Here is a 26,046-nt window from a genome sequence, read left to right on the forward strand (position 1 = left end):
ATTATTTGGTTTGTCTCTACCATTTTGCCTTTTGCTTTTTATTTGTCCCACTTTCGCTCTGCTTTTTGTTCTCCTTTCTCGCCTTTTTAAAAGTAGACTGAGTTTTGATTTTCTTATTCCACTTTTTCTGTCTACTGGTTTGGAAGTCATTGACTTGACTCTATTCCTATTCTTAGAGTGGCTACCCTTAAAATTTTACATTCCATACTCAACAAAGCCTAAATTTAATATCCCGACCTTCCTTCCAAACAATACAAGGCCCTCAGAACCCTCTAAGTCCCATGGCTGTCCCCTTCCACCTTGCAATCAGGTTCATTGCAGTCCTTTTATTTTAGCCCACAAATTTGCCATCATGATCATTATATTATACTATGTTTGTTTAGATTTATGTACGTTTATCATTTTCTGTTCTCAACAATCCTTCTTGCATCTCATACTTTTCTTCAATCATTTTTCTTGTTTCTAAAGTACATAGTTAGATGTTCTTTTAATGTAGGTCTGTTGGTGGTGATTTTTAAACTTTTTTATTTTGAGATAATTGTATCTGGGAGCTAGGGAGAGCCTCTGATCTGAAACCATTTTAACACACTTCCAGGGTCCCTGTTCAACTTGCTCCTGCCCCGTCAGCCTCCTGATTATGGGGCTGAGAAGGAATTTACCTCTAGGTAACATTCCTCTCTAAATGTGTGCCTCTCATAGCTCTGGGTTCAGCTCACGATTTTGTTTTGTTTTGTTTTGTTTCGACTCCTTAGAGATTTCACGTCCTGGAAAACCAGCAATAAGATAAAAAATGATGGGTTTTTGCAGCCTCTAGTTGTTTTGGAATGGGGAGGCCTTTCCAAGTACCTAGTCCACCGTGCTGCTAGAAATGCATGTCCTTTCCATGCAAGTGTTTATAATTTTGCTCCTCTTGTATGTACTCTTGAGCGGTTGATATCATTGTTTTGCCTGTTTTAAAACTTCATATAATGTATCATACGGTACATATCTTTCTGCCTTTTCTCTTCAATATTATGTGTGAGATTTGTCCATATTAACACACAGCACCTCACTTAGACTCAGGCAGGTGAGTCCCAGGGCCCCACCCCAGCCCTCCTCCATGGGTTAAGGAAGCAGGGCCCACCCAGAACCCTTCCTTCTCTTTTCTAAACCATGGTCTGGGTACCCAGAATCCTGGAATTCCCCTTGCGCCAAGGGCCCAGAGCCTGTTTGCAAGGCCAGAGCAGTCATTTCCCTAGAGTTCCTCCTGAGGGTGACCATGCAACCGTACACATCCTAACCTAAGGAGTAGCCAGGCCTGCCTGTTTGTGGGGGCTGGGGTTAGTGGACAGAGTTTGGGCAAATGGGCTGAAGTGTCCACAGGCATGCACTTGAGGTCCCTCACTGTGTGGGATGGAGCCGGAGTGGGAAGAGAATAAGGGTGGACCCTGAGCCTCCAGATTACTCTTGCCCTAGGCCTCATAAATATTAGGGGCAGGCCTGTCAAAATATATATTTACATATCTCCAGTACATTCATCTTAACCATCTATTTTATAGCTCCAGCGTGACTGATTTATACATTACACATTAGTCTTTTGTTTCTAATTTTTCGCTCCACACAGGGTTGTAATGAACATTCTTGTACTTGTCAAGAGTTAGGATTTATTTCTAGAAGTGAATTGCTAGTTTAGAGGGTATGCACATGCTGGACTTTACCAGATTTTGCAGATTGTTTTTCAAAGTGGTTATAATTTAAACTCTCTCTAGCATTAACAAGAGTGCCCCTTGTTCCACATAGTTTGTTGTTAGTGCTGTCGAGTTGATTCTGACTCCTAGTGACCCTGTGTACAGCAGAGCGGAACCCTGCCCAGTCTTTTTATGCCATCCTCTCACCTTGACAGTGCTATTTCAGACAATGCTCTGCTGCTATTTATAGAGTTTTCATGGACAATTTTTGTAGAAGTGAGTGGCCTTCTGCCTCATCTGTCTTAGTCTGAAGCTCCGCTGAAACCTGTCCACCATGGGTGACCCTGCTGGTATTTGAAATACCCATGGCATTGCTTTCAGCATCACAGCAACATGCAGCCGCCACAGTATGACAACTGACAGGTGTGGTTCCCTGACTGGAAATGAACCTGGGCTGTGTCAGTGAGAGCACTGCCTCTTAACCGCTAGACCACCTCCATGTGTTCACCTACAGAACATAGTCAGACTGGAAATGCTGCCAATCATTGCATTATCAATTTGAGATATAAAATTCTATCTCATTGTTTTAATTTGCATTCCAATAATTACAAGTAAGGTTAAACATCACTTCATACATATTTGTATGGCTTTCCTATTTATATCTTTTACTTGTGTTCTATTGAATTATTTGTAATTTTTGTATTGATCTGTAGTTTTTTATGTAGTCTGTATACTAATGCTTTGTCTGTTGTGTGCATTATATATACATATCTTCTCCCAGCCTTGTGGCTTGGCTTTTAATTTTATCACATTTTTAATTTTATTTATTTATTTTTTCCCCCCAAAGCCCCAGTAGATAGTTGTACATCATAGTTGCACAGCCTTCTAGTTGCTGTATGTGGGACGCGGCCTCAGCATGGCCGGAGAAGCGGTGCATCGGTGCGCGCCCGGGATCCGAACCCGGGCCGCCAGCAGTGGAGCGCGCACACTTAACCACTAAGCCATGGGGCCGGCCCTAATTTTATCACATTTTTGCAATACAATTCTTTGGAATTTTAATGTAGTCAAATCTATTGGTATCTTCTTAATTGTTTAGGCTTCTTGTAGCTTGTTTAAGAAATCATGATTTCTAGAAAAGATTTTCCTTTGAAAGTTTTGTTTTATTTTTCATATTTAGTATCCTTATTTAGTATCCCTCTGCATTGACTTTCGTGATCAGAGTGATATAGGGGTGTGATTCTCTTGTTTCTACGTGGAAAACCAATTTTACCACCACCATTTATTGGAGGGAACTGATTTAAATGCCACCTGAGACATAAGTTGAACTTCCAGTCTGCACAGCTCTGTCTCTGAGCTCTCATTTCTGCCCCGTTTATTTATTAGTATGTCCCTCTGCCAATATCTCCCTGTCTTATATATTTGGAGGGTGATTCTTCTCACTGGTTCATTTTCTTCAAAGTTGCCTTGGCCACTCTTGGCTATTTGTTCTTTCATATAACGTAAGGTAAGCTTGACATGTTTCCCAAAATACTAATTTTAAAAACCCTTTATTTAACCCTTTACTGAAATTGAAATAAGTTTATAGATCAATTTGAGGAGAACTGACATTTTTACAATTGTCTCTCCTTCTACAAGCAAGTTACACTTCTCCATTTATCTGTATCTCTTGAATGACCATCAATCAAGCTTTCTAATTTTCTCCGTAAAAATCGCACATCTCTTAGGTTTATTCCTAGGCACTTAATAGTTTTTTGTGCTTTTATAAATAGCATTTTCTGTTTGTTGCTGGTGTTTAGAAATGAGATGCCTGAACTGTCAAGAATGTGAAGGGTCTGGGAGTTTACCCTTCTCAGATCCTTAGCTACCACAGTGTCATGGATGCTGGCAGAAGACACAAGACTCCTGGGTCAGAGACAAATGACTTTATTACTCTTGGCTCAGCAAGCAGCACAAGCTTCACGTTTGAGTCAGAGGTTCTACTAGTCCCCCAAGTCCCACGGGGATGTTGCACGTGCAATGAGTGAGTCTGCATCATCGCTGAGGAACTCTGAGCTTATGGGACCCAAATGCCTGATCTTTGCTGCAGAGGGAGACATTATCTTCATTATATTGGACAGAAAGCAAATTTGCCTTCTGCTCTAGAGGGAGACGCTCATTTTATATTCTGAAGACGGTTGACATACAAACATCCTTGAAAAGCTTGTTCAAAAAAAATAGATGTATATATATACATAGTCTGGAACAAAAGGGCAGTTAGTGCCCCTGTTTGCAAGGCATTCAGAAATGCAACAGACCCATGGAAAATTCTCTCTCAACATGAATCTTCTCAATAGTTTTAATAGTTTGTCTATAGAATCTCTTACATTTTCTAGGTAAACAATCACATGATCTACAAGTATATAATGGCCATTTTGTTTCTTCCTTTCCAATGGTTTATACCATGTATTTCTTTTTCTTTTTCTTATTGCACAGGCTAGGAAGTCCATCTTTGAACAGAAACAAGAATAGTGACCATCCTTTTTAGTTTCTGATTTTAAAGGGAATGCTTATAACTTTTTACTGTAAGTGGAACGTTTACTATGAGTTTTAGAAAGATATCCTTTATGATGTATCACATTAAGGAAGTTCCCTCCTATTCCTAGTTTGCCAAGAATTTTTATAAACTGCTTAATTTTATCAAATGCCTTTTCTCCATCTGTTTTATTTTGGTATTTTAATCTGTTAATGACAGATTAAATAACTTAAAATTAAAATTAAATAACTTAAAATGACAATTTTCTAATGTTGAAGTACTCTTGCATTCCTGGAATAAACCCAACTTGGTCATGATATATTTTTTAATATATTACTGTATTTAGTTTGATAATATTGTTTTATTTAGGTATTTGCATCTATATCCATAATTGAGATTGATCTAAAATCTTCCTGTGTCAAATTGTCCTTGTCTAGGATGGATACCAAGATTATGCTAGTCACATAGAATCCAATGGATAGTTTTTCCTCTTTTTCTATTTTTTTGGAGCCATTTGTTATAAAAGATGGACTGTCTGCTCTCTGGCTACGCACCTGAGCCCACACTTGATTATCATAGCCACATGCCACCAAGGGGGGACAGGAGAGGCAAGACTGAGACTGTGAGCCCACGACATGTGAAATGGGGGTCAAACCATCTACTTCCCCAGGCAGTGATGGCCTTGATGGAGGTTAGGTTAGCAGATCCCTTAGCTCTCACACTAAGCTAAGCCCTCCGACTTTACATCATCAATTATAAAAGTAATATTTTGTCTTCCATAATTACTTTTTTTTTTTTGTGAGGAAGATCGGCCCTGAGCTAACATCTGCCAATTCTCCTTTTTTAGCTGAGGAAGACTGGCCCTGGGCTATCATCCGTGCCCATCTTCCTCCACTTTATATGGGACGTCGCCACAGCATGGCTTGACAAGTGGTGCGTCGGTGTGCGCCCGGGATCCGAACTGGCAAACCCCAGTCCACCACAGCAAAGCACGTGCACTTAACTGCTTGCGCCACTGGGCCAGCCCCCATAATTACTTTTTTGCTTTATTTCCCAGCATGTCAGAATCAGGCTCAGGAGGAGAAGGACTATTTAAAGGAGACCCCCTTGGAGGCCCAAACTGGCAGATACACAGAGAAAACTCAGGCAATTGATTAGAGGGTAATCAACACAGTAATTAATTAGAGAAATATTCCCCAGTGTATGGTACAGGCACCCCTGCTGTGGGTGATATTTAGTGGTGGATGAATAAACCTCAGTTATCTTAATAGTTATGTGTCCATTTTAATAGAGATTAGAAAATATAACTATATAATTACAAACAATAAGAGATACAACTATAATGTCAAACTTGCAATTTTAAGGGTATAGTATAGGACTACAATAGTCAATTTAAAGAAAAATAATACCATAAATAAATATTAATTCAGGTAGTAAGAAGACATGGCAAAAATTGAGACAATGGTATGAAAATAAACAAAGTTTGGAAAATATTCAAGAAAAGGCCTATTTAGTGAATAACCAGCCAGCATCAGCCACCAACTTCCCCCTGCAAACACACATACCGGGATCATACAGGGAGGGGGACAGATTAAAAAATGAGAAAGAACTACTTTCTAAAGAAATTAAGTGATCTTTCTCAAAAGGACTAGAATTCCTACTTGGGGTGTTGGGGTCAAGAGTAAATCTCTCCTTATCTTGGCTCAGAGTGGGAGTCTGCTTGCCTATCTGCCTCCTTGCCACATGCCTGCTGGTTGATCTCCTTACTCAGTAAGTGTAAGGACAAATTAAAGACATTTTTAGATGTGCAAAGATTCAGACAGCTTTCCTTCCATGCACCCCTTTTTTAAATGTTATATGAAGACATATTCCAGCAAAACAGAAACAAAACCCAAGAAAGAGGGAGAGAGAACAGATTCACAAAACAGTGGCATTAACCCAGGAGTGCAATGAATAGAAATTCCAGAGGTCCATAAAGCCATCAGTCAAAATTAGAACAGGAAGTCAGAGGATTTAGAGAAGAACGTTTTTAAGAATAAAATGGGCTTCATTCAACAAATAATGTAATTAAGAAGCTGGAAGATTTTAATGACCTGATTAAAAAAGGCATATGTTTCTTTTCTCAAGAAGGAAAGAGAAAAGCAATTAAAAACTGCAGGAGAACAAAAAGTTGTATAAGAAAGTCATGGGCCAAATATGAAAGGAATTAAAATATTACATGACTGACTGTCTGAGGGAGAGTAGGAAAATGCATTTGAACTTGAAGCCTGCAGCATATTTCTTGAAGCAGCATTTAAACCACAAGATTATAATTCCTTCTCTATGGGTCACAGGATGCTAGTTAGCTCTGCAGAGAACAATGTTTACACATCATAATATTAAAAAGAATACTGGAGCCAGCCCTGATGGTCTAGTGGTTAAAGTTCGGCACTCTCACTGCTTTGGCAGCCCGGATTCGCTTCCCGGGTGCGGAACCACACCACCTGTCTGTCAGTTGCCATGCTGTGGTGGCGGCTCATACAGAAGAACTATAAGGACTTATAACTAGGATATACAACCATGCACTGGGGCTTTGGGGAGGAAAAAAAAAAGAGGAAGCTTGACAACAGATGTGACCTCAGGGAGAACCTTTCCCTGCAAAAAAAAAAATATATATATACTTTATTAATTTTCAGTTTTTGAAATTCACAGATAGACAGCAAATAAAACCAGAACATTTAAAGTATGGATACAGAACTAGAAGCAAATGTAGTGGTTTAGTGCGAAGAGTTAGGAGGAGGGAGGGCAAGAGTGATAACAGATGTCTTATCTTGTACATTGGGGAATCAAGAGAGATTGCGTAAAATCAGTGGCACAAAAAAGAAGAGCTGGAAAATGCGTAGCTAACCAAACTCTGGAGGGAAGTTACCTTTGCTCAACTTCTCATCTTTCATAGCAGGACCCTGTGCCAGACTCTGTTAGTTCTTCAGTAACCACCTCCCCTGCTTCCTTAAGTCATAGAACCCTTAGATTTCACTGGGCACATGGCTACTCACAGAAAAATTATATTCCCCATCCTCCCTTCCAGCTACAGGTGACCGGGTGACCAAATTCAGCCCAACTGGATGTAAGCAGAAGTGATGTGCCTCTCCACTAGCTGGAGTATGGATGCGATCGGCCATCTCTGACCCAGGCCAAGAGTTTTTGCCATAAATAATAATAGCTACACTTATATATATGCTATGTGTCAGGCACTTTTCTAAGTGCTTTGCGTATATTAACTCATTTAGCCCAATGAGGATGTGTACGTATTAGTTTCGTGTTGCTGCTGTAAAAAATTACCATGAATTGAGTGGCTTAAAACAACACAGATCCATTCTCTTACAGTTCTGGAGGTCAGAAGCCTAAAATCAAGGTGTCAGCTGTGGCTGCTTCTTTCTAGAGATTCAGGGAGAATCCATTTCCTTGCTTTTTCAGCTTCTAGTAGCCACCTGCCTCCTTTGGTTCACGATTCCATCCCCATATCCGTATAATCTCTTGCCTCTGCCATTACATCTCCTATTACTACTTTGATTTCCTGTCTCTCTCTTATAAGGATGCTTGTGATTACTTTGGGCCCACCCAGGCAATGCAGAATAATCTCTCCATCTCAAGATTCTTAATTTAAGCACTTCTGCAAAGTCCTTTTTGCCATGTAAGGTAACATTCACAGTTTCTAGGGATTAGGAGATCTTTGGGGCAACATTATTCTCCCTACCTCAGATTGATACTATATTATCCCTGTTTTACAGATGATGAAACTCAAGCACAGAGAAGTTAGGTAGCATGCCCAGGGTCACACAGCTCGTAAGTGGCAGACCCATGACTTAAACCTGGACAGTCCGGACAGAACCTGTGCTCATCATCACGACCCTCTTCTAGCTGGGAGAATTCTGGCTTCCTGATGACTATAGAGCCTCCTTTCCAGCCCTGGATAGCCTGCAGAGAAAAATTAACTTCTGTCTTTCTGTGCCACTGTCTTTTGGGGATTCTTTGTTACAGTAGCTATATTCTAATACAGGAGTCAATAGCTACTCTACATAATTAAAAATGATGATTTTGGGCCGGCCCCGTGGCTTAGGGGTTAAGTGCGCGTGCTCCGCTGCTGGCAGCCCGGGTTCGGATCCCGGGCGTGCACCGACGCACCGCTTCTCCGGCCATGCTGAGGCCGCGTCCCACATACAGCAACTAGAAGGATGTGCAGCTATGACATACAACTATCCTCTGGGGCTTTGGGGGAAAAACAAATAAGTAAAATCATTAAAAAAAATAATGATTTTATCTTATTCTGAATGGCTTGAATCTTTTACAAGGAAAATGTAGTTTTTATTCATTTCAAATGTGTTTAAATTGGAGGACACGACTGCCAATCTGTCCACATGACACCCTTACTTAAACCCTCCAGGGACTCCACTGCCTTTGGGATCAAGACCAAACTCCTCAGCCTAGATTCAAAGTTGGCCCCTCACCCATCTTTCTCTTTCTCATTGCTCCTCTTTATGGGAACATCCTCAGGCCACACTAGTATTACCGTGGCCTCAGAACAGACCTCTGGCCATGCCCACTCCTTGCCTTTGCTCATGCTGTCACCTCAGAATTCCATGCCCAGAATCTTGCCCTTTCTTCCTCTTCCACTCCTGCCCAGCCTCTCACTCAAAGCCCATCTGTGAACTCCTATTCATCCCTCAAAATCCAGCCCAAGTTACCCCTGGAACGTTTTTCTGTTTATCTTGGTCTTTCTCTGTCCTGTTAAAGATTTTCCTCAAATGTCTAGTGATCCAAGTCATAGTTAGAAACCCCCCCAGTCTACACAAACACACACACACACACACACCCCTCCCAGGAAGATCAGGTCTCTCCTTCTTTTCTTTCCCCATGTGTGTTCCTGTGTTGAAGTAACCACACCAGCACACATTTACTGTGATCATTGTTTATTTTTATTTATTTATTTATTTTCCCCCCAAAGCCCCAGTAGATAGTTGCATGTCATAGCTGCACATCCTTCTAGTTGCTGTATGTGGGACGCGGCCTCAGCATGGCCAGAGAATCGGCGCGTCGGTGCACGCCCGGGATCCGAACCCGGGCCGCCAGCAGCGGAGCGCGTGCACCTAACCGCTAAGCCACGGGGCCGGCCCTGTGATCATTGTTTATTACTAACATTATCTATTATTTTACGATTTAGATATTTAGCAGCCTCCAGGACCAATGTATGACTCAAAATAAAAACAATACAAATGACAAGATAAGCATGAGGAGGTCTGATGAAGTCCTGATTCTTCCCATGATGACCACCCTGATTTTTTAAAATACTCAATTATTTTTAATAATATCATGCATATGAATGGGTAAGTCTCTGTCTGGCTGGCGCTCAGCACCTCCTGCTCTGCACACCTGCCCGTTCACAGTGAACCCTTACACAGCCCTCCTGCTCTGCACACCTGCCCGTTCACAGTGAACCCTTGCACAGCCCTCCTGCTCTGCACACCTGCCCGTTCACAGTGAACCCTTACACAGCCCTCCTGCTCTGCACACCTATGGCAAAGGCTCCTGGTGGTCTCAGAACCAGTGAAATGAGGCATGGAGAGGTTGTATTCATTTCCCATGGCTGCTATAACGGTTGACCACAAACTTAGTGGCTTAAAATAACAGAAAGTTTTTTCTTTCACTTCTGGAGGTTTTGTTGTTAGTGCCGTCGAGTTGATTCTGACTCCTAGCGACCCTGTGGACAGCAGAGCGGAACCCTGCCCGGTCTTTTTGCACCATCCTCTCACCTTCCTGAGCTATATCAGACAATGCCCTGCTGCTATTCATAGGGTTTTCATGGCCAGTTTTTTCGGAAGTGGGTGGCCAGGTTCTTCTTCCTAGTCTGTCTTAGTCTGGAAGCTCTGCTGAAACCTGTCCACCATGGGTGACCCTGCTGGTATTTGAAATATTGGTGATAGCTTTCAGCATCACAGCAACACACAGCTGCCACAGTAGGACAACCGACAGATGGGTGGTGTGGTCCCCTGACCAGGAAATGAACTAGGGCCAGGGCGGTGAGAGCACCGAATCTTAACCACTAAACCAACAGGGCTGGCTGGTGCCCAGAAGTCCAGAATGAGTCTTATGGGGCTAAAATCAAGGAATCAGCAGGGCTGCATTCCTCCTGGAGCTCTCAGGGAGAGTCTATTCCTCACCTTTTCCAGCTTCTAGAGGCTGCCATCCTTCCTTGGCTCGTGGTCTCTTCCAGCATTGGCATCACTCCAACTTCTGCTTTGTCATGACATCTTCTCCTTCTGACCCTCCTGCCTTCTCTTAGAAGGACCCCTGTGATCACATTGGGCCCAACTGGATAGCCCAGGATAATCTTTCCATCTCAAGATCCTTAACTTAGTCACATCTGCAAAGTCCCTTTTGCCATGTGACATATTCACTGGTTCCAAGGATTAGGACCTGGACATCTTCAGGGGCCATTTTTCAGCCTATCACAGAGGTGAAGTGACTGGTCCAAGATCACACAGTGGTAAGCGCAGAGCCAGGAGGCTCACCTTGGCCCCAAAACTGTACTCCTAACCTCCTCTCAATGTGACACTGAACAGACGGAGGGGTTGGTTCTTTCTTCAGGTCCACAAGCCCTATCATTGTTGGTCCCATCCCGTACCCTGCCCTGACTCCGCAGGCTCCCACCCTAATGTATTTGATACCCATCCCCATCCATTTGTTTACATGGGGGTCTGCCCAGCCTAACCGGGAGGGCCTCCGTCTCTGCAGCCTATCTGCCATCAGTGCTTGTTGAGTGAATATATAAGTGAGTGAAGACAGAAGACTGCTGTCTCCAGCCCCTTCCCTCTTGCCCCTGCCCCTGGCTGGAAGATGCTCTGTAGCTTGTGAAGCCACCAAGGATGCCTGACCCTGGGCCCTGGGCCCCCAGCTCTCCCAGTGGATGTCAGTCCCCTTCCAGCCACCCAAACCCTGAAGGAGGGCTGGCCCTTCCCAAGGAGAAAAAGCAAGAGGCTGAGTGCCCGGCTTGGAGATGGAGGACATGAGGTCCCTGGGTCCCTCCCGGGGGCGTGGCACTCTCTCAGGAGCTCCAGAGGTCAGCGCTGTTGGGCCCAAGGACCAAAACACTCCTGCTGCCTCAGCGGCCTGCCTAGACTCAGCCCTCAGAATCCCCCTTTCTGGACCCACAGCCCAGCCACTGCTGGCCCTCCCCTCCCCCCATCCCACCCTACTGCTTGTGTTCTGATCTCTGTTCTTCTAAGAAGCACCTCTGCACTGCCCATAGTGTTCCCATCCGCGTCCCAGGCCTGTGGCAGCATTAGCAAGTTGAAAACCCAATTACATTGCGATTACTCTAGTCCTAGCCAGACAGAGGTTACTGTAAGTCACACTGGAATTGGGAGGGAGGGGCAGGTAGCAGCTGGGGCCAGTGCCCCAGCTGACACTTAACGATAGATGTGACAGGGACCTGTGGCTCAGAGGCTCAGGATTAGCTCATCAAGGCTGGAGCTGGCTGGTTCCAGGAAGGAGGTCGTGTGGCTACCAGTTGACTGACAGCTCGGGCAAAGCAAAGGCTTCAGGCTGGCTCTCCCCAGGCGCAGGAGGCTCCAGGGCTGAATGCCCAGCCTGGAGATGGAGGACATGAGGTCCCTGGGTCCCTCCCCTGGGCACAGGGGCTTTGCCAGGAGCTCCCAGAGGCAGTGTTTTGGGCCCAAGGAGCAAACCATCCCAGCTCCTTGTGGAGCCCCTCTTGGGACCCCAGGGTTTCTCTGAGCATGCACCCAGGGGTCTCTCCCTCATGCTCACCTGGGTTGAATAACTGGTGTCTCTCATCCTCAGGCCATGGCTGAGAGAGCCAGACTCAGGACCAGAGAGACCTAGGGGCCCAGAGCCTCCTGCCTGGCCGGGGTCTGGTAGGATGGCCTGGGGAGCAGCCATCTAGGGGACCACGGGATGAAGAGGTGGTTTGGCAATTGGGATCCCTCTTAAAGGGAGATAGGATGGGCTTCATGAATTTGGACATTGTGGGTGTGGGGATGGATTTTCAGTTACCACTCCTTCCCCACACAGACACTCGCACCCCGATGTGTAAAGATTTGGGGGGACCTGGGGAGCCCCTTGCTCACTCCAACCCAGAGTGTCTGGGAGGCCCTGAATTCCAGTGTTCTGAGCTCCGGGCTGGGTTCTAAGTCTGGGCTGTGCTGGGCTCAGCCGCTGCCCACCGCCCACGCAGACACACGTGGGTCTGTACCTTTCGCATCACCGGCTGCACCTTGTTGGCTGCAGCTGTCATTTGAATGCCCCCGCAGGGTCTGCTTCCCATCCCCCCACGTGCAGCAGCCCCCTCCCCAGCCCCGACAGCAAACCGCCACAGCTGTAGCTGGGGGGGTTAATGTGGAGGGATTAGATGAGTCATCACTGTGGGGGCAGACGCACCGAGTTCCACAGATACACATTCACAGAGCCATGGACACAAAGGCAGGCACACACTCACATTCTCACACTCACAGGGGAACACACTAGCCAATGCCATTCAAAGTCACAACTGCACATTCAGACACAGAGAGAGATACCCACCACCCACACACATACACTCCTCACAGACACAAACACCAACACACACAGAGACAAATCAAGACGGATACTGACACCTCCCACCCGGGGTGAGCCCCAGTCACCAACCCAGAGCTTGTCCCCTACCCATATGCACACTCGGAGACACAAACACACACACAGTCAAACATTGGATTCCCCAGACACACACTCATAGCCCTTACTTGAATACCGACACACACACACACACACACACACACACACGCCAGCCTCTCCTCTCTCAAGTCCCCTCATCCCCCTCCCTCTGCCGGCACTCGGGCAGGCAGGACAGAGCTCTGGACCCACGGGGATGCTGTGACCCATTCCCCACTGTGCGGATGCTGCACCCACCCAGGGACAGAGTTCTGCCCTGGGGGAGCTTCTGTCCCCCTCCCCCCCGTTCTGGGGAGCTGAAGGGGTCGCCGGCGGGTCCCCTGTGCTGCCCCAGCCCCCCTCCCACACACTCTAGGCCTAACTGCGCATCTCCAGCTCCTTTGAAAAAGGGCTTTGGTTGCAACAGGGAAGATGGAGCTTACGTCTCAGGAATCAGCTCCCAGGAGGGAAGGAGTCTCCGAGGTGAGAGAGGAGAGTGGCTCTGATGTGTTAGAAAGGTCCTGTCCTGAGGCAAGGGACAGCTAAGGTGACTGCCTGATGCCCAAGAGGTCACCCTTCCCCTACCTGTGATTCCTGGAGGGCCTGACCTTTACGCCTGTGCACCTGCTCTTTCCTCTCCCTTGCATCCTCTTGCTGCTTCCACAATCCCCCCTGCAGGGCTATCCTCACATCCTTCAGGTCTCCACGTTCCTGCTCTAGGAAGCCTGTCCTGACGCCCTGGCTGAGTCCATCTGTCCTTCTGTGCCCCACAGCCCCTTGGGTCCCCTCATAGCTCTCCTCACACCATAGAGGCCTTGCCTGGCTGTGAGCCCACCTGCCTCCAACCAGCCTGCACCCACCTGGAGGGCAAGGCGCCTCTGTCTGTTGAGGGAGACGGGTAGACCTGGAGAGGAGCACAGGCTTGACTTCCAGCTCTGCCTCTGCTGTGTGACCCTGGGCAAGTCACTGAGCCATGTGAGCCAAGTATCCTTATCTGTAAAATGGAAACAGTAACAACTGCCTCACTGGGTTGGCCTGAAGATTAAATGAGATATGCATGGAGGAGACTACACAGTGGCAGCTATATTATTATAGCTCATTGTCTGGCACACAGCTTAGCAAATGTTTGTTGAATTAATCAGGCCCTCTGGCTCCCACCCTCTTGCTTTCACCTACGGTCCCTGTCTTGGGAGGGAGAAAGCACGAATGACCAAAAAGGATTGGGAGGCAGATAGCATCGGCGGCTGGGAGATGGGCCGGCGGCTGGGAGATGGGCCGGCGGGGCCTCCGGCATCGCTGGGAACTAGCTGCTCCAGCAGCAGCCGGAGCTCGGCGGGAGGCGGTGCAGGCTCCGTCTCTCACCCCTGTGACCCACCTGTGCCATCATCCTCGTCAGCTAGGTGAGGCAGCGAGGAGAGGCGGAGCTGTGATCCACCTCCGCACTGAGGATCTCCGAAGCTGCCCAGGGCCGGCCGGCACACAGTAGGTGCGCTCTGAATGCAGACTGGCCGGAGGCATAAATATTGAATGAACGCGAACGATATGAATGAACGGATGGACGCATGAATGGAGGTGGGATGGAAGCGTGAAGTGGGAGGTGAGGAGGAACGAGCATTTCCCTCCGCCCTCCTCGTCTGGGCCTGGGAGGCATGAAGCCGAGACCTGCTGGGGGCTCTCCTCCCCGCCCTGCCCCTCCCGCTGCGGCCCCCCCTCCCCGCGGCGCGCAGCCCGGCGGAGCCCGCGCCGAGCCACAGCCCGCGTTGGAGCCGGGGCTCGCGCCCAGCCGAGCGAGCCGAGGCAGCGCAGCCTTGGGAGGGGGCTGCCCCGGCCCCCTCCTCCAGCCCCAGTCCCCAGGAGCCCGGCCTTCGGGGCAGGGCGGCAAAGTCCCCGGTGCAAAGTGCGGGGACCAGCAGCCGAGGACGCCGGGGTCCCGGAACCAACAGGTGCGGGGCGTTAGGGAACCCCAGGCCCGGGGTGGGTGTTCCAAAGGACCCACGGCGGGAACCAAGAGTCTCGGGGAATAATCTGGGTGCTGGGAGGCTGGGTCTCCAGCAGGCTCTGCCCTCCTCCCGGCAGGCTCCTGCAGAACCCCTAGCGCCCTCGCTCCCCCAACCCCTTGCAGCCCCCCACAGCCCCCCACAGCCTCCGAGGTGCAGGGAGGTCCCGCTGAGGGAGTGGGTCCGCCGGCGCTCAGTGGGGGTATGGAGTCCTTCCCCCTCCCCCAGGGGACTCGCAACCCTCCTACACGCGTCCGGGGTCGTCGCTGCCCAGCCTGGGGAAGGAGGGGTCTGAGCAAGCCAGGAGGGGCGGGGAGCGAGGCCGTATTTATGAATGGAGAGAGCGGCCTGCCCACCGGCCCAGCGACCCCTGGTGGCTGCCGGGGCGCACCGCGGCCCCGGGGATTCAGGGGGTGCCTAGTAGGGGCCTGAGAGGCCTGGCTGCTGGGACTGGGGCTCTCCCCTTGCTTCCAGGGAGGTCGTCAGTTCCTCCCTGCATCCCTTCACTGTGTGTGTGTGTGTGTGTGTGTGTGTGTGTGTGTGTGTGTCCCACAGGGGAGGATCTGGCAGGTCTGGTGGGCGGGGCCCGGGTCTCTAACACGGCCCTTGACCATTTTTTTCAACCGAAAACTCAGGCCTGTGGACTAACACAGGACAAAACATTTGCAATCGGGATGCCTTCCCCTCCCAAATATGTGGTGTTGGGTGGATTCAGACAGACCTGGCATAGTAGCTGTGTGACCTTGAGGAAGGGGTTCAACCTCTCTGAGCTTCCGTCTTCCCGTCGTCAGGCAGGGTTCCCTAATAAGGGTAACCGGTAATGGCCGTGAGGCTGGCTTCCCCTGCCAGTTTCTGGGCAAAGCACTTGACATGCATTAGAGCTCATTATTCCTCACCCCAGCCCCAGGTACAGCTATTGTTCTATTGGACAGATGGGGAAACCAAGGCTGAAAGGGGCGAGGTACGTTACCCAAGAGCAGTTTGTATGGACTTGGGATGCAGGCCAGGTCTGTCTCTCTCCACCGATAACCCCACCACTGTGAGAATTAAGAGGGAGCTTATATGCAAATTGCCTGGCACACTCCCTAATGTTTCCTTTCTTCCTTCTTCCCTCCCTTCCTTCAGGAGGTTTGGGGCTGGGACCCCAAAGACCTGGGTGCAAGACTTTGGGTCCCCTGAAGGAAGTGGGCTGAGGCCTGGCCCACGCTCCCCTCCCTCGCAGAGCCCAGGATGCTCCTTGGTGGCAGCGGCTCCTGAGCTCATGGAGCCCTCAGCCACCCCAGGGGCCCAGACGGGGGTCCCCACTGGCAGCGGGGAACCGTCCCCGGTGCCTCCTGACTACGAGGACGAGTTTCTCCGCTATCTGTGGCGTGATTATCTGTACCCGAAGCAGTACGAGTGGGTCCTCATCGCAGCCTACGTGGCTGTGTTCCTCGTGGCCCTGGTGGGCAACATGCTGGGTAGGTCTCTAGGTCCCTGTGGTGCTCTGGGCTTCCCCTGGGGACTGGCAGGGGTCCCAGGCCTCTCCCCCTCCCCCCGGCTCCTACCTCTGGTTTGCCGGTAGTGTAGGGGAGGGGGCTCCCCGATGGGTGTGGCTCTGCCCTGGCTTTTCCTCATCCTGGCCCCACCCCGCAGTCTGCCTGGCGGTGTGGAGGAACCACCACATGAGGACGGTCACCAACTACTTCATCGTTAACCTGTCCCTGGCCGACGTGCTGGTGACGGCCATCTGCCTGCCTGCCAGCCTGCTCGTGGACATCACTGAGTCCTGGCTCTTCGGCCACGCCCTCTGCAAGGTCATCCCCTATCTACAGGTGAGCTCTGCCCAGGTGCCCCTCATCACCCCTCTGTCACATCAAGTGCTAAAACCATGGCCTCGCATAGGTCTCAGTGACCCCCAGACTCACCTTTCAGACAGGACACGGTGGCTCAGTACCTCTACAGTGTCATCCTCCACTGTCAGTAAGGGCAGGCCACCAGGCCAAGACTCAAGGACACAGACACAGCCCCACATACTCATACAGAGATCCCCTCCTGGTCACACCCACAGACATATACATAGCCGTGTGTGGGCACAGGTACAGTCACCTCCAGGTACATGGGCACACGGTGGAGGAGAGGCACAAGCCCACAGTGAGAGATACAGTAGACACTGGGCCTGCCTCCTGATCCCAAGGGGGGCAGATTTGAGGGGGCCTGCTGGAAAGAGTCTCCTCCCCTCCCCTTCCACCCGTGGCCAGGCCCTTCCCTTCCCCCATGGTGGAATCAGGATGTCCAGATGGGTTAGTGGGGCAGAAGGAAGGCTGGTTCTTTAATTGCATCCTTTGACACTTTCCCTGTACCCCAGGGGGCTGGGTCACTCCGGGAGGCAGCGCCTACCTACAACTCTGGCCTAGACTCATCTCTGCCTCCCAGAATGAGGCCTCTTTTTCCTGACAGTCTGGGCAAGGGCTGGCACCCTAGGGCAGAGAGAAATGCCTCTTGGATTTCCCACCGTTTTGAGGTTTTCCCCTCAACTGGTTAACTCTGGCATTGCTGAGAATAAAGATAGGCAGGTAAGGAAATTCACCTTAGGCAAAGTATTTAACTTTTCTATGTGTCAGTTTCTTCATCTGTAACATGGGAGTAAGAGTACCCACCTCATGGGATTGTTGTGAGGATAATGAGAACAGTCTGGCACATAGTAAATTCCCTAAGTGTAAGTTATTATTCATAGTGTGTGCCAGGTCTTGAGCTGGACATTTTCCATCTACGATTTCATTTATTCTCACAAGAATCCTGACAGGCGGATGGTATATTCCCATTCTGCAGATGAGGCTCAGAGAGGGTGAGTGATTTGCCCAAATCTACATAGCCAGTAAGTGGCGGAGTCAGGATTTGCACTGCACCTGGCTGCCCGGTGTTTCCGGGCTGTGAGCCCCATCACTCATCCCACGTCTCTGGGTGGCCCCCAAGAGGACTGACCCTGTGTCCCCCTGGGGCAGGCCGTGTCTGTGTCAGTGGCAGTGCTGACTCTCAGCTTCATCGCCCTGGACCGCTGGTATGCCATCTGCCACCCGCTGTTGTTTAAGAGCACCGCCCGGCGTGCCCGCGGCTCCATCCTGGGCATCTGGGCTGTGTCGCTGGCTGTCATGGTGCCCCAGGCTGCTGTCATGGAATGTAGCAGTGTGCTGCCTGAGCTAGCCAACCGCACCCGGCTCTTCTCTGTCTGTGACGAACGCTGGGCAGGTAATGGCGGGAGCCTTGGGCAGGCATCCCTGAATGGGCACCTCTAGGTTACAGACCCCTAGGGCAGGCATCTGTCAGGGCACTTCTGGGGTGGGCACTGCCAAGGTGGGTATCTCCCAAAAGGACACCCTAGAGCGGGTATCTACCAGCTGCACCCCCAGGGTAAGTAACCCCTTGATGGACACCGTAGAGCTGGCATCTACCAGGGATACCTCTAGGGTGGGTACCTTCTCTAGTGTAGACATCTGCTAGGGGTCCCTCCAGGATGGACACCCCCAGGTTGGGCAACTCCAGCGTCTCTCTGCCATGGTGTCTGTATGGGGCCCAGCTGCCCCCAGGCCTTGCTTTGGCCCTAGTCGGGGCAGGGTGGCATTGCTAAGCAGGGAGGCTCCCAGATTGGGCCCAACCCTTGCGTCTCTTGGCCCCTGCAGACGACCTGTATCCCAAGATCTACCACAGTTGCTTCTTCATTGTCACCTACCTGGCCCCGCTGGGCCTCATGGCCATGGCCTATTTCCAGATCTTCCGCAAGCTCTGGGGCCGCCAGGTGAGGCCCACTCCGGTGTCACTGTCTGGGCTGGGAGGGGATAGGGGTCTAAGGGAGTAGACAGTTCTCTACCTTTAGAACATGCCATCCTGGCTGCAACCAGAGAGAGGCAAGGCCCAGGGACATGTCAAACTCAAGGCTGAAAGTGCTAGGCTGAGCCTGGAACTGAGAGGTGACTAACACTGTTCTAATATGGGTAGCTGCCATTTCTTGTACCACACGCTCCGGCTGGTCTTGCATCCTCTTAACCACCATATATTATCCCCAACTTAGTACTTGAGAAAACTGAGACCAGAGAGGCAAAGCAACCTCCCCCAATCCCTCAGCCAGTGAGTGGAAGATTGGGGACTAAAACCCAGATCTGTGCGACTCCAATGCGGTTCAGTGCTGCAACAATAATAAAAATAGCAGCTCTGTGTGGCTTGCCAAATTGCACACAATGTCTTCACAACTATCTAACCAAAGAAGCAATATTACCCACTTTACAAATGCTGAGGACGGACAACCAACTTGCCAAAGCCAACAAGTGGCAGAGCCTTTCTGTTCAGGGCCTGCCTTCTTTTCTCCATTACAAACTGACCCATAGCGGGTTTCGTGGGGTTTTTGGTGGTTTTTTTTGCAGGGGAGGAGGGTGCTCAGGGGCCCTTGGCACTAGTGGGAGTGAGTCCTGGGTCAGTGCCCCGGCAGTGAGAGGATGCAGGCCAGAACATGACCAGCCTTGCAGTCCACCAACACTTCCCATCTGCTCCTCGTGGCAGGAGTCACTGTCCTCATCTGACAGACAGGAAACCAAAGCTCAGAAAAGGAAAGTAAGTTGACCAAAGTCACAGAGTTCATGAATGGCTGAGCTGGCCCAAGACCCCATTTCCTGAACGCTAGCCCCGTGCCCCTCTGTTGTGGAAATTCATGTGTCCAGTGCTTGGAGAGGCTTCCAGATATCTGTGGCTGCTCCAGGAGCCTAGAACTATCGCAGGCTTATGGGCACCAATCTAGGCTGGGCCCTGTGCTGTGAGGCCCAAGCCATTCCACGCTGCCCACCTGCTCACCCCTTGTCAAGGCCTCCCCACAGTCAGGCATGGGCCAGGGGGAGGCACAACTCGCTCCCTGCCCTCACTCCCAAACATGGAAGTGGTGATTTAAGGAGGATGGATGGGCAGCAGGAAGGATGCTCAGGCCCCGCTGTGGCCTGGGGCCTTGTCAAGGGGCCCCTGCCTCTCTGAGTTTCAGTTGCCTTCTCTATAAGGAAGGGCCAATAATACCTTCCCAGAAGGCACGTTGCGGGTGGTCTCACAGTGAGCTAATGCAAAGTGAAAGTACATTGTTCAGTCTCGGTCCAGAGTGTTGGTCTTTACTGTGAATACCAGGTTCCTCCCTACTGCAAGGGTTTGTTCCCTTCACCCACCTCCACCTGCCCCAGGGTCCAGCCCGGAGCAGGGCCCAGCAAAGGAGAACCACACTCCCAAGGAGCTCCCCCCACCGCTGCTGTCTGTGTGTGTGCTGGACAGATCCCCGGCACCACCTCGGCCCTGGTGAGGAACTGGAAGCGGCCCTCAGACCAGTCGGAGGACCAGGGGCAGGGCCCGAGCGCAAAGCCCCAGCCTCGGGCCCGTGCCTTCCTGGCCGAGGTGAAGCAGATGCGAGCTCGGAGGAAGACGGCCAAGATGCTGATGGTGGTGCTGCTGGTCTTTGCCCTCTGCTACCTGCCCATCAGTGTCCTCAATGTCCTCAAGAGGTGAGAGCATGGGGAGTGTTTGAGGGTGGGGTCAGAAGATGGAGGTCTCTCTGCTCTGGAGAAAGACCTGGCTCCACTGCTCATCCACTGTGTGACCTTGGGGCAGCCCATTTCTCTTCTCCGAGCCTCAGTCTCCTCATCTGTAAATAATGACAGTCCTGGCCTCCTAGGGCTACTGTGAAAATTCATTCACCCATTCACTCAATCATCAGACGGTAGGGGCTGGGGACACAGTGAACAGTGCACAAGACCAAGTCCCTGCCTTCACAGAAGTGACACCTAGCGGGAGAGAAAAATAAAGATATGTATCATAATGTCAGGCAGTGATAACTGCTCTGAAAAAAAGTAACATAGGGAAAGAGGATAGAGAGTGACAGTGACAGGGGTTGGTAGGTTGTTTTTTAAAAAATCTTTTTTTAGATATAATGGCTTAAAAAAAAAAAAAAAAGGCCTCTCTGAGGAAGTGACATTTGAGCTGAGACTTGAAGGAAGGGAGGGACCAAGCCCTGCAAGTGTTCAGAGGAACAGCCCTCTAAGCAGGAGGAACACAGGGCCAACCAAGTGAGAGGCCACCGGGTGCCGGGAAAGAACATGGGCTAGTGGGCATGAGATAATGTCAGTGCGAGTTTGTGCTCAGCCACTTCCTGGCTGTGTGATCTTGGGCATGTCACTTTACTTCTCTGAGCCTCCGTTTCCCTATGTGAAAAATGGTTGATGTCTGCAACTCATCATGTTGCTGTGAGGATGGATGAGAAAGTGGAGGAGGAGCCCCAAGGGATCCCATAGCCAGTGACTGAGCAGATGTACCTGCTGCCAGATGTGCCTGGGCCCACTGAGTCATACTCTCTGTGCTCAAGAACCCACCTGTGGTAAAGACCATAGACCCAAAGGCCCAGGAGAGGATGGAAGTGGGCAGTGGGAACTCTTGTACTTTATAGCCCTGCAGCTTGAGTTCTATGAGCAACACCATATAAACACACACACACACCTACCCCACTTCTGACTGTCCTGCCCCCTTGTCCTAGGGTGTTCGGGATGTTCCGGCAAGCCAGTGACCGGGAAGTCGTCTATGCTTGCTTCACCTTCTCCCACTGGCTGGTGTATGCCAACAGCGCCGCCAACCCCATCATCTACAACTTCCTCAGTGGTGAGTGGGCTGGGCAGGCAGAATGACAGAGGGTGGCCACAGTGCCCGGGACAGTAGTCGCTCCATCCCCAATCCAGGCTGAATAAAGGATGGCAGGAGGATATACCTGCTCCCCTGATGGGGATCATGACCTTCCTCTGGGAATTCCCACTCAGGCGGAAGACTTGGCCCCACCCAGAAGCCCTGGTCTGAGTGGGAGATAGGCCACACTCCCAACAGTGGCCAAAGAAAGCTGAGCAGCACCTAGGGTCCAGTGTTCCAGATTATGCAGACCAGTGAGGGGGTGGGAAGGGCAAGGGGTAGGCCAGCTCCTCTCCACCCCTGCCTGGTGCATGCACAGCAGGATCTCCAATCAGCCCCCGTCTGGTCACCACAGGCTCCAGAGGGAGCCAGGCCTGCAGGAGGAGGGCCTGGGAGCCCCTGCCTGAGAGAATGACTGCACAATCGAGGCATCAGGGCTAAGGGAGGGTCACCAGCACAGGCAGCCCAGGGCCAGGAAAGGGCTTTCCCAGGCCTAGCTAGACACACATTGGCAGAGTGGCCAGAATTTGGGGGGCTATCCTTGGCTCCACCTGCCTCTAGCACCAGCCCTCTCACTCTCCCGTCTGGAAGTCCAGGCATCCCAGGCCCCCACCCCACCCCAGGCCTCCTCTCCCAGCTGTCCCACGGGCTCCTTCCCCTCCGTCTACCTCCTAGTCTCAGGGTGCTAATGCCCCCACCCCACCCTCCACTTGGCTTAGCAGAAGTTTAACTCACCAGACCTCCGACTTTAGGACTAGGCCTAAAGAACTGGTCCAGATGACTGTTCAAGCCTGGACACAAATAATCTTTCAGAAAAGGTTGCAAGGTTAAAGAAGTCACTGAGACTGAAGAATTACTCAACCAAGGCTAGCCGGGTGGGTTTCCAGCGCAGGGGAGAGAACAGAAGAGATGAGGGCTGCAGGGAGGAAGTGTCAGACAGGCTCCCTGACGTGAATTCCTCTGCTTGGTCTACATTTACTGAGCGCCTACTGTGTGCTTGGCTCTCCAGTGGGCGCCAGAGAGGCTGGCGGGATGATGAAACACCATCAAAGAGGTTTCAGTGCCAGACAAAATCTCTGTCTCCCTTGGCTGAACAAGGTGGCTGTGGTAGTCTCTCCTTCCCAACTCGGTCTTCCCCTTTAAGCAAAGGGCTTTGGAATTAGAACCGGGTCCAACTTCTGGCTGGATGACCTTGGGCAAGCCACTGCACCTCTGTGTGTCTTATCTGTGAAGTGAGGATAAAGGACTCCAGCCTCTCAGGCGGCTGGGATGACCTGGGAGACAAGCTCTGGCACCCAGCACAGCGCCTTATGCAAAAGCTGCTGCTGGGGGCCGGCATCGTGGCTAAGTGGTTAAGTGCATGCGCTTTGCTACTGGCAGCCCGGGTTCGGATCCCAGGCTCGGATCCCGGGCGTGCACCGACGCACCGCTTTTCCGGCCACGCTGAGGCGGCGTCCCACATACAGTAACTAGAAGGATGTGCAACTATGACATACAGCTATCTACTAGGTCTTTGCGGAAAAAAAAGGAGGAGGATCAGCAATAGATGTTAGCTCAGGGCCGGTCTTCCTCAGCAAAAAAGAGGAGGATTAGCATGGATGTTAGCTCAGGGCTGATCTTCCTCACACACACACACACACACAAAAGCTGCTGCTGCTGTCATTTTCATCACATGGGCAGAGATGGGGAAAGCCCAGCCGCAGATGGGGAGCCCCAAGCCCCTCCACCTACACGCTAAGGAGGGCAGAGGTGACCTGAGGCCCCAGAGCCAGACACCATGTTTTGAGCTGGGCTTGAAGCCAGAGCGCAATCAACGAATCAGATGAAAATTGAGTTTCTCCTTGGGAAACTGCTCCGTGGCCTCTGTCCTCACTCTCCCTGGCAGTGATGAGGTCGCCTTGGGGCTGTCTCCATCCCAGCGCTACCCTTCCCTCCTGCTCCCTCACAGGCAGCTTGGCTGGAGCTGCATGGGTGTCCCTGGGCCCAAAGCCCTTCCCTGCTGCATCCATCTCCTTATGGCTGTGTCTTCTGTCTCCCAACCAAGGCAAATTCCGGGAGCAGTTTAAGGCCGCCTTCTCCTGCTGCCTGCCTGGCCTGGGTCCCCGCTCCTCTGCCAGCCACAAGTCCTTGTCCTTGCAGAGCCGATGTTCCGTCTCCAAAGTCTCAGAGCACGTGGTGCTCACCACCGTCACCACAGTCCTGCCCTGAGCGAGGGCTGCCCTGGTGGCTCCAGGTGGTGCAAACTGTTCCCAGCCGGGGCTGCTCCTCTGGCTCCTAGGGGACCTGCCCCTACTCCTTGTGGAAAGACTGCTGGAGGCAGTGGGAGGCCGGGGCTCCAGTCCTGGTTTTCCACCTGTTTGACTCTGGGCAAGTCACTTCCCTTCTCTGAGCTGTGTCCCCTACAAAGGAGCATGCTCAAGAAAATGGAAAGCTCTCTCTAAACTGTAGAGTGTTGTCGACAAGATTGTTTTGTATTCCTCCCACTTGGCCATACCTCACAGTACCATCCATCCCCATCATCCTTCCAGAGCTTGGCCTTCCTCCCAAAGACTCCTCTCCTACCCAATTACAGGCCTCCCCTGGAGTCTGCTGTAAGGGTCCCAGCAGGCATTTCCATCTGGCCCAGTGGCTCCCGAAAGCTCAGGCTGCTCTTGCCAGCTACTCTGAGGTGTGTGTGAGCTAATCTGGGCTCAGCCCTTCCCCAGTGGGAACACAGCCCCACCCTCACCAGGTGCCAAGTGCACGCACCATAGACTGGACCCTGTTCGCTTTGTGGTGTGATAAAACACTCTCCATGTGGCCATTTGGCATGGAGGCCAGCAGCCTGACGCAACTGTAATTAAAAGCCTGGCACTGAATGTTCCCTTTCCTTGTCATTGCACAAAATCTGTGCTGCTCAGGTTAGGATGAGAAGGTGGGGGAGTTGGGGGGGGGGGAGAAGACAAGGCAGCACTGGAATGCTGTTATCTGCTGACCACTCCCGCCTCCCAGCCCCCACACACCGGATCCAATGGGCTCCTAGCCAGGCCTCAGAGTGCAGGCGGGGCTGCCTCCTCACCTGGTGCCAAACCTCTGATGCCCAGGATCTCGATCCTTGACACATCTGTCTGCTCACGGGCCCAGCGGCCTATGGAAGGTAAGGGGGTAGGGTGGGCAGACACCAGGGTTAGCAGACTGATTCACCTTCTTGGAAATCAGGGCTTGCATTTCTTTTCTATGAACTCACAATATAAAAAGAGAAAGCCACAGACTTGGCTAGACATGCTCCGCCTGCCACCCAGATGATTAGAGGGCTGCCAGAGGCCCTGATCCTTGGTGCCAGAGCAGGAGGTAGAGCGAAGTACTACTCTGCTGCGAGAAGCAGGAGACATCTGGCAGAGGCCAGCTCAGCCGTGCACACAACCGGGTCTGCTTAACTTGATTAATGGAGCTGCAGGCCCCCTCTGACCTCACCCATCAAGCAGTGGGGCAAACCATGGTCCTCCAAGGGCCCAGCCAAGGAATGTGTAAGCACCCCTCCTCTTAGGCACCACACTTTACCCAGAGCAAGCGGAAGGTGTGCTCTAAGTATGTCATATCACTCTCCCATGGCTCACCAGCCCAGCTCTCGTGGACACTTCTACAGACGTGCAGTTGTCGCCAGGCGAGATGGCTTGTCCTGCCTGTTCCACACCGCCACTGGCCTTAGGATCCAAAGCTGTCTGTAAAGTTTGTAGCCAGGCTTGCAGGTACAGTGTGCCAAGAGGTGAGGGCTGGCCCCCAAGCTCAGAACCAACCATGCCCACAAGGAGCAACCCAGATGCTGGACTCCTCAGCCCCAGCTGAGCACAAGGGCGAGAGACTAAGATGGGCACAGTCCTAAAGACGGGTTCCAGTAGACACTGGGCTCCATGGGAGCAAAGAAACAACAGAAGCTTTCCCTAATGGCTGCAGTTCTAGTCCACTCTCTGCTGATTGAACACTTAATGGGCCTTAGGCTGCCATTTTGGGGGACTTGGATGAACTGGAGAAAATTCAGGGGAGGTGACCAGGATGCCAAGGGGAGCGATGCTCAGTGAAGAGTTGCTGAAGAGCCCGGGACTGTCCAGCCTAGGGAAGGAAGGACTTGGGGGGAAATATGGCGGCAGGTTCCAGAAATCCAGAGGGTTGACATGCAAAGAGGGGTGATGTATGTTCTGGGTGGCCCACGAGAGAAAACCATAGCCAATGGGTGGTGTTTTCAAGGTGCCACGATTTGGAATCCACATCAGGAAGCAGTTTCTACCAGTCAAGGAGGAAATGGCTACCTAGTAAGGCACTGAGCTATTTGTCATTGGAGGTTGGCAAGCAGAGGCTGGACTCACTGGGGGGCCATGGAGGAGTCTAGCTCCGGGTGGAGGCTGGCCTCTGGGAACAGATTCCATCTAATTCTAGGACTCTAGCACTACAGATAATGGGGCTGATCTGGCTGAGCCAGACAAACCTGCTGGGCCTCACTGAGCTGGAAAACCGTCGCAACTCCTTCCCCCAA

The 26,046-nt window shown here is 51.2% G+C and overlaps 1 protein-coding gene across 1 annotated transcript; it reads left to right on the forward strand.

Annotated features, from left to right (window-relative positions):
• The first annotated feature begins 14,656 nt into the window (after window positions 1-14,656).
• HCRTR1 (hypocretin receptor 1) lies at window positions 14,657-24,460 on the forward strand. The gene is made up of 8 exons (XM_058553502.1): window positions 14,657-14,807; window positions 15,987-16,321; window positions 16,497-16,675; window positions 17,846-18,089; window positions 18,521-18,636; window positions 20,142-20,368; window positions 21,394-21,515; window positions 23,581-24,460. Exons 2-8 carry the CDS (start codon window positions 16,123-16,125, stop codon window positions 23,742-23,744), a joined length of 1,251 nt encoding a protein of 416 aa, XP_058409485.1. The 5' UTR covers window positions 14,657-14,807; window positions 15,987-16,122; the 3' UTR covers window positions 23,745-24,460.
• Window positions 24,461-26,046: the final 1,586 nt, after the last annotated feature.

This window comes from Diceros bicornis, chromosome 13, assembly GCF_020826845.1.
Source record: "Diceros bicornis minor isolate mBicDic1 chromosome 13, mDicBic1.mat.cur, whole genome shotgun sequence".
In the NCBI taxonomy this organism is placed as follows: Eukaryota; Metazoa; Chordata; class Mammalia; order Perissodactyla; family Rhinocerotidae; genus Diceros; species Diceros bicornis.